This window comes from Symsagittifera roscoffensis, chromosome 7 (assembly GCF_963678635.1).
Source record: "Symsagittifera roscoffensis chromosome 7, txSymRosc1.1, whole genome shotgun sequence".
Taxonomy (NCBI): Eukaryota; Metazoa; Xenacoelomorpha; order Acoela; family Convolutidae; genus Symsagittifera; species Symsagittifera roscoffensis.
Window position 1 is genome coordinate 41741752 of NC_087068.1, and position 13087 is coordinate 41754838.

The 13087-nt window shown below is 35.5% G+C and overlaps 1 protein-coding gene across 9 annotated transcripts in view; it reads right to left on the reverse strand.

Annotated features, from left to right (window-relative positions):
* LOC134852203 (voltage-dependent calcium channel subunit alpha-2/delta-3-like) overlaps positions 1 to 13087 on the reverse strand; it is a 107960-nt gene that overhangs the window by 1668 nt on the left and 93205 nt on the right. For all 9 annotated transcript variants that reach the window (XM_063868519.1, XM_063868520.1, XM_063868518.1 and 6 more), the window contains 9 exons: positions 8905 to 9032; positions 3535 to 3731; positions 2589 to 2844; positions 2009 to 2142; positions 1405 to 1467; positions 1249 to 1319; positions 830 to 911; positions 521 to 561; positions 339 to 421 (listed from right to left, as the gene is read on the reverse strand). In XM_063868519.1, the coding sequence (XP_063724589.1) occupies positions 339 to 421; positions 521 to 561; positions 830 to 911; positions 1249 to 1319; positions 1405 to 1467; positions 2009 to 2142; positions 2589 to 2844; positions 3535 to 3731; positions 8905 to 9032 (1055 nt within the window). The remainder of the gene's footprint in view (positions 1 to 338; positions 422 to 520; positions 562 to 829; positions 912 to 1248; positions 1320 to 1404; positions 1468 to 2008; positions 2143 to 2588; positions 2845 to 3534; positions 3732 to 8904; positions 9033 to 13087) is intronic.

The following is a 13087-nucleotide window of genomic DNA, read 5'->3' on the forward strand; positions in this document are numbered from 1 at the left end:
TAAAGAGACTTTAATCATTGTTACGTGAATAGCATTTAGAATCATTGACGCATTAGTCTGAAAAAGTGTCAGGAACTTTCTGGCTCGCTTTCAGCGGTGTCTCAATTTTATTCAGAAAGATGTGTATTTTTCTATAGAAATAGTTTATAAATGAAATTCAAAGTTTTTTCCCCATATTAGACCTTTTATTTATCATTTATTTTCGGGAAACCTCGTAAAGACACCAGAGGAAATCATCTTTTTGACATTGGATGATAAATTAAGTCTATGGCAGTCTTTTACGCTTTGCGAACAAAAAAAAGGTTAGTAAGCCAGTTATAAGTTAATAGGTTGTTTACCAAGAACCATGGCTCTGTTCCAGATGTCCATGAGTGGAAGCGACAATTGGAATATGTTGACGAATACTAGTTGAGAGATTAGTCTGAAACCCAAAGCACACCACATACCACAAGTTACCTTATGAAGTTATTAGTTGGGATTAATGTTGATACAATTAAGAGTTAGCTGATAATCCACTCACCCGAAAGTAAGTTCCACAATTCTCGCAGATGCTCGGAACAACTAAACAGGTGAACAAGTTTGTTAATTCATCAAAATTGTCTTATCAGAGTAGCTATCCATCAAGGTATGAGTTTATGTAAAACTTGTCATTAGTTAAAAAAATAAACTTCTCATCAGTAAAATGTTCATTTGACCAATTCTGATTGGTTGAGTCAAATCAGCACCGAGTTTTTGTCACTTGCTCCTTGGATAAAATGAGAACCTCGGCCCAATATCTAAGTATCGCTGATTGGCCGAATGAAGCATAATCGAAGTGAGAATGACTCACCGCAAATGAGGGTCTGTTGGCTGCTGCCTTTTCATTGGATATTGTGAACTCACACATGCCTTGTTGATCCAACAGTGTGTAACTGCAACAAGCAAAAAATAAGAACTCATTAAAAAAAGCGATCAAATTTAAGTCAAAACCCTTTGTAAATAATATTCTAAAACAAAAATTTTGGCACGTTTTCTGAAAAAAAGCACGCGCGGTGTAGACATTTTTGGGACATTTGGTTCTTTTCGGAGTTAAGGCGGTGGTAAAATCAATTTGGCTGACCTATAAATTGGACCCCTCTCGACCCCCCCCCCCCCCCCCCTCTTGCGAAAACTGTTCTTCAAAACCCCAGTTCAAAGTAAAATAACAGATGAAACTTCAGTCGACACATCTGATTATGATCATATTTTGCTCGGGTTATTTTTACTCACTTCTTGAAAAGGTTCATTGACTCCAACGATCTCATTGCGTTTCCGTCTATCTCTCCGAAGAACTTGGAAAACTAAAAAGAAGAGAAGCTGAACTGAAGTTAAATTTGGAACCAAGAGATAGAAGATTAGATTGGGGTCATAAAAATGAAAGCTTACGTGGTCTTTATTTTCGGACATCACAACGAAGGCATTGTGGTCCAAAATATAGCAATCAATCAACTGAAACAAATTTGATGTTCATACAAAAGTGGGTTTTTCCCATTTTAACCCATTAAACCTTGCACTAAAAAACCTAGTCCTTCCTCTGTAGCATTTTAGTATTCTGGGAGCTATAACTTGCTAGGTGCTAAAATAAAAGAGCCCTAAAGTGTTCATTGAATCACATGCTACAAAAAAGTTTCCGGAAGACGTTGGAAAGCACTCAATATACACGATAACTATTAAAGAAAACATGGAGCAGTTATTTCAATTACAAAACATCGCTTTCAATTGGACATGATTGCCAAAAATAGAGTTTGATCTCTAAGCGCGGACTAAGGAGGAGGGTTCTTCGCTTCCAGTAACTCGAACTCTGGACCACCCAAAAGTTTGCCTTTGGTCCTTCCACGACAATTACAACATTTATCAATTAAAAAATTTATTTTTAAGATCCGCCCCTGATTGTCAGCTTTTTACGTACAAATATTACTTGCTTGAGCTTTTGATTTTAGCTATAAAAGCGTTGATCAATTTGAATTAAACAATAGAGTAATGAACTGACGTCGCTCTCTAGACATGACTTCTGTTGTGCGAATGTGCTGGCAGTCTGCCTTGAGCTCTGTTCCCGCCCACTCTCCCGCAGGATGTCATTGAACTTCTGCTCCACCGAGTCCAGACTCACATACATGCCCACAGCTACACGACACATTATATTAGTGTCAATATACATAACAGGGATCAATGGAACATAACAGGATATATTTAATCATTAACCCAGCGCTTAAGTTTAAGTTCAAACATAGCTTGTTATGGTCAATTACTCGCTGGGTTAGTTACTCGTTGTAGTTTATGATGATCAAATCAATGAAGTCACGCATGACTAATTATTTTTGGTTTTTTTTCGAAATCTTCAGAAAATTTCCACAGAATAATAGTTTTCAGCACGGTTACTTCCTCAGCGGCAAGTTCGCTGAAAAATCTTAGAAAAATTTACTTCATCTCTTTTACTACTGTAATGAGCTGAGGAGGCGATGTTGCGCAAAGTATTAAAACGTACAGGCCACGAAAATCTTAGGAAAGATTTCACGCAAGCAAGAATTAATCTTAAATCTATTTTCACCAAGTGTGAAATCATAGTTCACCTCCAACTAATGCCCTCGGGTTCTTCTCGTGTTCAGGGTAGTAAAAGCTACTCGGGTCTATTTCGGGATAAGTCCCATTGTCAAACTTCTCATAAAGCGACGAGTCCAGAAAAATCTCCTCAATTTTCTTTCTCAATCCCTCGCCTTCTGTGCTTTTGCTAGCGTTGTTCCCCTCGGATGACGATGACGAGGAACTGCGTCGCTGTCTTTTGTTGTAGTAGTTGAACTTAGAGGGATCAAACAGACTCTGCGACTCCTAAAAATTATCTTTTATATCAGGGTCTTTATAGTTATCTGGGAGTGCTCTGCAAATCCAATTGGTCGATCTAGAAAAAGTCGACAAAATTTTTGGATTTTTTTTGAAAATCCCCCCCCCCCCCCCTTTGAGAAAATCCTAGATCCGCCTTTGGCTGTTTCAAAAAGTCAAAAGAAAACATACGATTTCCAAGCAAACATTACTCGTTTGACATTAAACAGCAGTCGTCGGATCATTCAGGGCTTCGGCAAGATGTTAAAAATTTTCAACTGAAAATTAGAAATTTTTTCTTAAATTTTTAGAAATTAATTTTTTTGAAATCTTACGTATGAGTAAAACAAGAACAACTATATGCGTGAAGTGAAATAATTGACCTGTAGGTTATGATAGCCTTTACTTGAAATAAGTGGTTCTTACCCTCAATCAAGACTTATTCTCACGTTGAATGACTCCGCTATTAGATAATTTTGCGACTAAATAGCCAAAATTCAGACCAGTTTTTCTCAACGTTGAATTTATTTTTCTGAATTTTTTCTAGGTTTCGGGCGAAAAGGACTTCTAAGGCATACATTCGATGCCATAAGAGTTTTTTGAACACCCAAGACATGGCAATATTTACTCCCCTGTTACTTCGTCAAGTAGTTGGAACAATGAAATGCTGCTTTGTAACTTAATGATATGGGGCTCTACCTGAGACTCGAACTGGGTGTCTGACTTTGAGTCCCTGTTCCATGAATTGGAATACTGGTCTCTGTCATTATAGAAGTTGTTGCTGTTGTATGACCCTCCTCCCGATTGAGCAGATGAGTATGGGTTCTGTTTGTCCGGGGTGTGTCCGGCGAAGACCAGTCTCGCAACTGCCATCACTCCTTGATGCTTTTTGGCAACTGAAAAAAATATCGAGTTAATTTTTTTTGAAACAAGCTTTTCAACACATTTTTCAAGCTTTTGTTTGATACAAAAAAGCAATAGCTGTGTTTTTATCAATTAGTTTTTCATTAAAAAATGGCTTCATTCTGTTTTACAAAGAGCTTAAGACAAGAACGAGACAGAAATTCTGGATAGAATAGATTTAAATTGAGAAAAAAAACGTTTTTTTTTTGCAAAATTTATTACTTTAAAATCATTGTCGATCATAATTCCAGTTGGTAGGGTCCTTAACTTACTGATTTCAAATATACTGATTGTAGTCAAAACAATTAGCTAATCAGGACACTATTTTTATTTTATATGAATCTGTTAGCCATTTCCAACCGACAATTCCATCCACAAAAAAAAACGTAATACCAGATATTTGATGCACTTTTGCAATTCCGCGTTCCTGTTGCTGTCCGGACACAAGGTCAGGGGCGGATCTAGGATTTTCTCAGCGTTGGGGGTATGGGCGGATTTTCAAAAAAAGTTTGACCAAATTGATTTTCCGAGCGCTCCCAAAGCACTAAAAAGGCCCTCTTTTGGCCAAATTTTCTGCACCAGGCCAAGGCCAAATTTTCTGCACCTTGGGGTCGGCAGGGGACGAAACCCTGAGGGAGGAAGGAAGGTGTAAATCCGCCTCTGACCACTGTACATCGAAAATGCTATTCATCCGATTCATTCCATACATTTTGTTTATGACAAATGCTAGCCATAATATTCCCATTCTATGATCTTTTTGGAAAATTATAAACTTTTGTCGAAAAATTAAGTTTTGAGAACTCCTTCAAAAAATACAACAGATACTTTTGCAACAATTGTAAGATATTAAATAGTTTTCAGAGCTAATTCTCAGTTCAAGACATGTTCTCACAATCACCAGCGGATTTAGAGGATTTCTTCAACTGCTTGGATTTCTTTAACTGCTCGGAAAGGTGCTAATTTTGAGAGGGGAGCGCGCGCCAAAAAAAACGCAACTTTTGTTCAAAATTCTTCAAAAAGTGCCTAAAACGCCTTTTGCGGCCTGTTTTCTTAAAAAAATCTCTGCGGCGCAGGAAATTTGGTCAAAATAGGGTCTTTATAGTGATTTGAGAGAGCTCAGAAAATCAATTTGGTCGACCTAAAAAGGATCGAAAAAAGGTCGATGAAAAGAAGCTCGATAAAATCCTAGATCCACTCCTGCTCACAATACAAATTCTATGATTTTTTCAACTTGGTTCTGACTTACCCATAATATTCACCATTACCCATATTATATGTGGTTCCATATCACTCACAGCTACTGCGTTTGAAAACAAACGCAAATTTGATTAAAGATAAATCAAGAAACAAAAAATCTGCAAACTGATAGCCAATAGAGAAATGCTTGTCAGAAATTTCATATAACCAAACAATTCAAATCATGTACTTTTTTAGTATGAGTAAAAAAAATTTCATCAGTTTTTTATGAAGTAAAGAATATGTAAAAGATATTTTATGTAAATTGCAAGTAAAATTTCAGTTACTTGAAAATTTGCCATGAGTGAATTGGTTTTTCCAATTTTGTCAACTATCAGCAATTAATTGCACCTAGTTGGCAAAATATCATGGCTTTAGTTTTGATTAAAATTGACGACCAAGAAAAGTTGAACATATTCTAGGGTGATTTAAATCCATCAAAACCCTGCAAGTAAAATATAGTTATATTTAACAAAAAAAGACCCCAATGAAAATATCGGCTCCTTGAGTTCAAATCTATAAAGATATTTTGAAATCCGATTAATTTTTTTGAAGTTCTGCTTCGAAATTTGCAATTTCGACCATGTTCGGGAATATTATTAGCTTGCTTTGAAATTTTGATGTATGACGCTGAAAATGTAACGCAAATAATCCAAGTGTGTCGAACTATCTCGCACTACAAAACCATTCCACAATCAATTGAAGCAAGTTAATTGATCGCATTTTAATTTTGTGTGGCTCAAATTTTCACATTTGATGTTTCATGATATCCAAAATGTATGTTGTTTTAAACCACAAAAAAAACTTTTCAAAAAACTGTTCAGTACATTCAGGGTTTTGCACCGATATACGAGTAATTTTGTTTAAGTTTCATTGGCATAATTTTTTTAGCCAGAAAAAGCATATCTGTTCAATCAAAAACTGTTCTATCAATTCAAATGCGATCTCCAGCAATGGGTTATCACTTCCTGCTAACTATTTTGCTTACTTATTCACTCAACTGGTTTCAAACTAACTTAAAATTTCTGAAACATAAATACAGCTAAAAGGCACTAATCGAAAAATAAAAAATTTTGTGTAATTGCAACCAAGTAATTGTAATTCTTGGTCACCAGTTGATGTTTCTCAAATTATGAAATTGTTTGACAAGCATTTTTTGAGTCTGATTTATTTTATTTGAATTCATCTTTACAACAAATGTGTTTGATGATAAATATGAAAAGAACCATGACAGGGCAAAAATTTTTCATATAACTGGTGTTGGTCTAAAAACAAATACTTCTTTCGAAATATTACTCACAAACTAGACAGTTGTATAAACCCATAGCAAAACAATATCGCCATATAATAAACACGGTTAAACATCCTAAAACAACTTGTTTTACAATTAAATGAGATTTGTTTCAACTTACGAAGAAAGTGACGGAGTAAGTGTGCTCGAGGTGGTTTTGTTTCTCCAGGCCAATTTCGACTTTTGAAGAAGCAAATTTTGAAAGATAATTTACCTGCAACATTTTTTCGAAGAGTTACGGGGGTTTAAAAGTTACCATTTTGACAAATTTGGGACAATTAAAGCATGAGATTTTTTGTGCTATTAACGCTTAAATGACTATATAATCTGCTCGTAAACTTTTTCAAATTAAATTGCCGCAAAACACAAAATGTTCGGTGTTACAAAGGCATTTCAAAAAATTTCAAAAAGATCATTTCTTTTTAATTTGTTTTTTGAAATTTTTACCTTTTTTTTCTAGTTGACGTTTTTGAAAATGCTAAACAGCGAACGCTAATCTATAGGCCTTAAAAAAGTCATTATCATGGCTGTAGTGGGAAACTGTGCTTCGAATGTGTTGAATGTTACAGTAGCAGAAAAAATGAAAAACGAATAAGACTGCTCGTATCAGAGCAAAGCCCTGGAAACTTTGATAACCTTTTAAGGCCTATAGCGTTCGCTTTAAGAAAAAGGACAAAAGTTTGAAATAAAATGAAAAAAGTTTTCTTCAACGTCCAATGTAAATACGCTCTTTTCAAAGTATAAAAAAAAAACAAATAGCATACCTAATTCATTTTGGATTGATTTCTAAGACGGAATAAATTTCGAGTTACGCGTTAGTAGAACGAAATATATCGCGCGTTAATTGGCCAAATTCGCAACCTTTAGGCGACATAACCTTAAAAAATCACAGGTGAAATTTTTTTTAATTTTGAGCTTTGCGTTCATATGTTTTTGAATGACACATTTTGGGTGCATAAAAACAATTGTCAAAATTTACTATTTGAAAAGCCGAAAAATTGTCTGGAAAAAAAACAACCCGAGCACAAACACTCAGTCACTATCCTCGAAAGTTGGAACAATAAATTTCTAATCCGTTTTTGAATTTTTGTTTTTAAACAAGGAGTAGAAATTTTCATCAATCGAGATCTAATGATTCCAAAGAACCTGCATGAACACATTTTTATTTGATTTCAAAGACTTACCGTTTAATTTCTTTCGCCCATTTCTTTCGTCCATTTTTTTACCGAATGGCGTACGGATAAGTTCTAACAAACAATCAAATAATAACTTCTAAAATAGCAGTTTTTAAAAAAATCTTCATGAAGGCCAATTAGAGTTGGACTTACTACATTAACCTAGTACTATCTATTTTTTAATTGAGTATTGAGGAAACAACTTATTGACAGGAGGTAGGAAAAGAGAAACAAATAAACAGTTTTGAACGAATGAAGCTTATTTTTTTGATACTAATATAATGTTTTTTTATTTTTTCTCACAAAAATTTTCAGTAATTTTTAGTATGAGGTAACCCTTCCCCTGGTGTTGGTTCCCACTAAAAACAACTCTCTGCAGTCTCGAATTTGAGGAGAGAAACTTACAGGAAACACAGTAACAGAGTTTCAAACCTCTAAAGTTTTCTGTATTTTGTATCTTCTGTTGAGGGACTGTCACGTTGGGCTGGGCTAAGACTTAGTTTTTGCCTCTTTAATTTGTTTGTTTTGCTCAATCAGAAACTGAGTTTTATGCAAAATTCGTCCGTAAAACTTTTTTATCATATGATTCCATCGAATGGAAAAAATGATTATCATACAATTCCGTTGAATGGAAAAAATGCCTATCATACAATTCCATTGAATGGAAAAAATGCCTATCATACATTTCCATTGTATGGAAAAAATGGTTATCATGTAATTTTCATACAATATTTTTATTCTATGGAATTGTATGGATTCGTATGATAATTAATTTTTCTATAGCTTGGAATTGTATGATAAGCATATTTTGTTAACCCGGGCAACCACAGCATCTGGATATTCTAGTTGTACCAGTTTTAAGACCATTTACTTAATCAATTTTAGCAGAATCTTTCACACTATCTGAAAGTTATCAGTTGACTTTGATAAATCAGAGGTTTTTTTAATCTGTAATAATTTTCTGGAGCCTTAAGAATTCCCAATTTGTCAATTCAGGAACTTTTATGCCTCGGTGTACAATAATACCTTAGTGGATACAAAAAAGTTCAAACTATTTTTTAAGTTTTTTAACAATGTAATTCAGAAGAAAAACAACCATTTTCATTAATGAAGAGTTAATGATCTCAGTTACCCAGTATAAAAGCATTCAATCGGTTTCAGCAACTTACCGGTTAAATTTGGCTCTAAACATGCCAATTTTTGTCATCTTCTCTAAGCTATATAAACTTCCATTTATATTCGAATTCACGAAGCAAACAAATTTTTCATGCGCTTTCAAACATTATCAGTCAAGAAACTCTTTAATCAATGTGATAATTGATCAAAGGAGAAAAATGCCGGATCGTCAAAGGTGCAAAGTGTTGTAAACATGCTAAGCAAAACCCGTTTCACGATGCAAAATTCATGTTTTAGAGTTCAAATACATTACTACTGTAAAATCATCGAGACTTGAAGGATCCCTACCGTCGTATATATCTCTAGTAGTGGGAATCCATATAACAAGAGCTCCACTTCTGTTCATGAGGGAATAAATCGAAGATGCCATCTGGAAGAACTCGGCACCAAGTGTAGACTCCTCCTCCGCCAGAACCCTGGATCGAAACAGAAAAAAATCTAATAAATGAGAATATGATTTGAAGAGTTCGGCAGCAAGGAGAATTAGAAAACGGTGGAACCCCAAATACCACTACTGCAATCAAATGCACGTCCCGACATTTCAGCAACAATTAAATTCCGCTAAATTTATTCGAAACAACTTGAAATTATTGCAAAAATACTCGTGGAAAAGAACCCACAGTAAAAAAATGTATACAGAGGCAAGTGATATATCATATTCAAGCGCTTTTTGTCCTTGTATTACAACTCTTGATTTTCTAGCTCCTTGCACAAAATTAGTAGAAAAAATTTGAGCAGAAAATTTGTTTTTAAAGTTTGTTTGTTAGCATCGCGATTGCTTTTGTCAGATCTTAATGTGTTACAAGCACAGCAATCGGCTATATTAGTTAGTTAGGAATAGCTATTTAGAAGTCAACTTTTCCAAAATAACCCCAAGTTTAAAAACTTTAAGCGTAAGAAAATTGAAAAAAAAAACGTGTTTTATGGTCATCGAAAATCGAATGGTAACTTAAAAGAGAATGTGGCACGTTTCGTCCTTCTTAAAGTTAAAGTCACATTTTGCCCTAAATTTATTACGGCACTTTGTTTAATACATCTTAGGGCGAAATACGTGAGGGGCGAAACGGAGTCACATTCACTTTTCGGTACATTCCAAAAACTACGATCAAGCTTTTATATAATAGATTAAAGCACGCTTTTATTATTTTTCTTGAAATTTGAAGTTTATAGACCCGGAATATATGGTGGAATCCCTCATACGCGAAGGACCGAATGCGCGAAAACAAAAATCAGCCAATCAGATTTCAGCAATCTAAAACTTGGAAAGAAAGTAAAAGTTTTTAGGAAATGAGTATTAATATTGGCCGAATATAAAAACGGCAGAAATTTGCAAAATTTCCAAATTGTCACTGACGCCGCCGAATTGGAACAAATTTTATATTTCGAGTGTAATATGGCAAATGCTTCTCTTTAAAATTTGACTCTCGGCTAATTTTATTTTCAGTCATTCGCTCACGAGTTTTTTCGCGCATTCGGTCCTTTGCGCATGAGAATAGCCCCCGGAATATATGTGTAGACTCCGAAAAGAAGATTTTGTATTGCGTTTGGTTGGCTAAAATGTCGAGAGTCGAGATGCCACACCCAAGCACCCAATCAAACAAACCTATTGCTGCAGGTGTGCGCTTTGAAGTGTGCGGCAAAGTGAGGCTCTAGAGAATAAATCCAATTGGCATCAGCATTGGAAATTTGATTAAATTTGCTTAAGCCTCAACTTCAAACCAAGCAAAAAATCAGGAAAGCGAGTAAAATTTTTAAGTTTTTACGGCAGATTATTGCTGAGATTTTGCTGCAGACTGGGAAGTTTGAACACAATTTGAAAAGCATAAGTTATAGTTTCACCATCAAAAATGGCAGAATTTTTGCGAGCAGGGCGGACATGGTGCAACCGGATATGAACAGAGGTTCGAAAAATACCATATCCGAAAGCAAAAAATACCATATCCAGACTTTCGCGATCAAAAAATGTCTCGGATATGGAAAATGGATAGAACTATACTTTTAACGACCAGATTGAGGCGACCAAAAATTGGCATTTCAAGCCTTTGCGACCAAAATACTCATTCCAGGGCGGGCAACGCGCGAACATGCGGTTTTCACAACCAGCCTGTCCGTTTTTTTTTAAACAAATACTCTGATATGTTCATGTCTCATGCAATTTAGTTGTTGGTCAACTGGATGAAATTATGTTTTTGGTCAAGTAAACTTTCAAGAAAACGATATTTACTTATCCAATATAGCTTTTTTCCTATAGTAGCGCGAAGTTTTGCTTAGTTGTTTTTTTTTTTCACGGATTGTTTGTTGAGATCATTTGTGGACTTCTCTGTAAACTTCAAAAGTCAGCGACATATCACAACATATAGCAAAGGGCAGTAGCGTGCCGAGGGAAGGGGGTGACCGCCATCCCCCTCAATTCTGGTGGCCAAATTTTTCCAAAGGGTCCCCTCTTTGGTATAATTTTACGACAACCATTTTTGACTAACTAGCCTTAAAGTTCTTTTTAAAGGCACCTTGGGCGCCAATATTACTTAGTTTCAGGGGGGAGACCCCGCCAAAAAAACGCAGTTTTTTGATGAAAACTTTCAAAAAAGAGCTTACAAACGCCTTATTTGGCCTGTTTTTTGAAAAATTTGGCTATGGCGCAGAAAATTTTTGAAAAAATAGGGTCCTTAATGTTTTCGAATAAAAAGGGAACTCAAAATAGCCGACCTAAAAGAAAAAGGTTCGCACTACACTGCAAAAGGGTAGAGTTCAAGCATAAAAAAAGATAGATTATCTACATGTCAAAACTTAGATTACACCTATTTTTAGTAAGACAACCAAAGACATTTTGTTTTTTCAAAATTTTAGGCTACCGAAAATTTGAAGGTACGTTTCTTTGCATTTCGATAACTTCAAAAGAGCACCACTTGAACAACCGGCTTGAACGAAAAATCAATGCCCGCCCCCACTTTTCCTCGAATAGATCAAGTGATCTATTTCTATCTGAAAAATCTAAACCTTTAATTGAAACTTTACAATTCAGAATAAATTTGATTTTTGTTTAAAATACTTATGTAGGTCGACAGAAAATCAAGCCAAATAAACTCTATTTGACAGTTTGTTTATGTATTTGATCAAAATTGTGGCAAAATTAGTTTCAAAAAATGCATTGAAGCAAATGCAGAAAATTTATATTCGGCCTAACGAATAATAATTTAAAGGAAAATCTGATTCATTTTCCAAAATTTTCACGTTCCGCTTCGCGAAAAACTACACTTTTTGATCGGTTGCTGTAGATTTCAAGAGATTGGTGCTATAGGTTCGTTCTCTCTCTCTCTCTCTCTCTTTCTCTCTCTCTCTCTCTTTTTCTCCGCAAAGTGGTTGCTTGTGTTGTGAGTTCAGTGGGGCGACCGAGGTTCTCTACTATCCACAATTCCGGAAGGGTTAAGTTGCTTGCAACTATTCTGTACTGTGCTTTGATGATTGCCTCCTTATGTCAATGCTCTTGTGGCTGTATCGCTTGCAACCACGTCGCAGAAATATTTAATTCTGGTTAAATTCAGATAAATATAAGTCCAAAAGAAGAAGGCTCTGAGTGGCCAGAATATAATCTAACAATCTACTCAAAAAGAAACGGTCCGCGATCATTAGACACAATTTCCTGATTGCAATTCAACTTCTTGTGATAACTAACTGTCTCTCTGCACTCTTGTTATCCTCATTAACTAAACTAACTATCTCTCACTGTTGAGAAGTCACTATCTTGATGATTCCACGCCCAGGGAGAATCTGTATCCTCACAAGTGTTGAACTGTTCTCTAATTAACTCTGAGAACCCAACTACTCTCAATAGTAGCTAATTTTGTTCTCTTACTGACTCTGTGAACCTCCATTTGCTCTCACAGCACAATTGTTCTCTAAGTAACAATGAGAACCCAACTACTCTCACTGGTAGCTAATTTTGTTCTGCCTAAGAATGGGCTATCCGTAACTTTTTCGCTATGTTTGTAACAGTTATAGTTATCATCGTCCCTACAAGTCCTGACCTTTACTTTGGTAACCTTGCGCAAGGTCTGAACCAAAATTTTCCCCTGACATCACTAGTTACGAATGAAGGCCAATTTCAACATAGATATCTGCAACTAAGTTTTGCAAATATAAAGTCCACTTCCACCTCTAAACCGATCTATACTTAATCAACCAGTCTCCCTGGACTTTTCAAACTACTCTGCTTACGTTTCGATCTCCCAGTGGTAAGGAAAGACCCTTTTCATGGGTAGCTTGCTCCTTTCAAGCATCAAAAATTCCCGGCTATACTCTATTCCAATCCCGACTTTCGAGTTGTTATGAAAATTAATTGGTTTTTTAGGTGTCAAACTGTGCCAAAAAGTCACCTCCGCGGAGTTAAGTAATTATCCCGTCCTTTTATATTTTTACAAGACCTAGTTGCCATGTTGCAATTATTTTTCCTCTGGGACTACTTTTCTTAAGT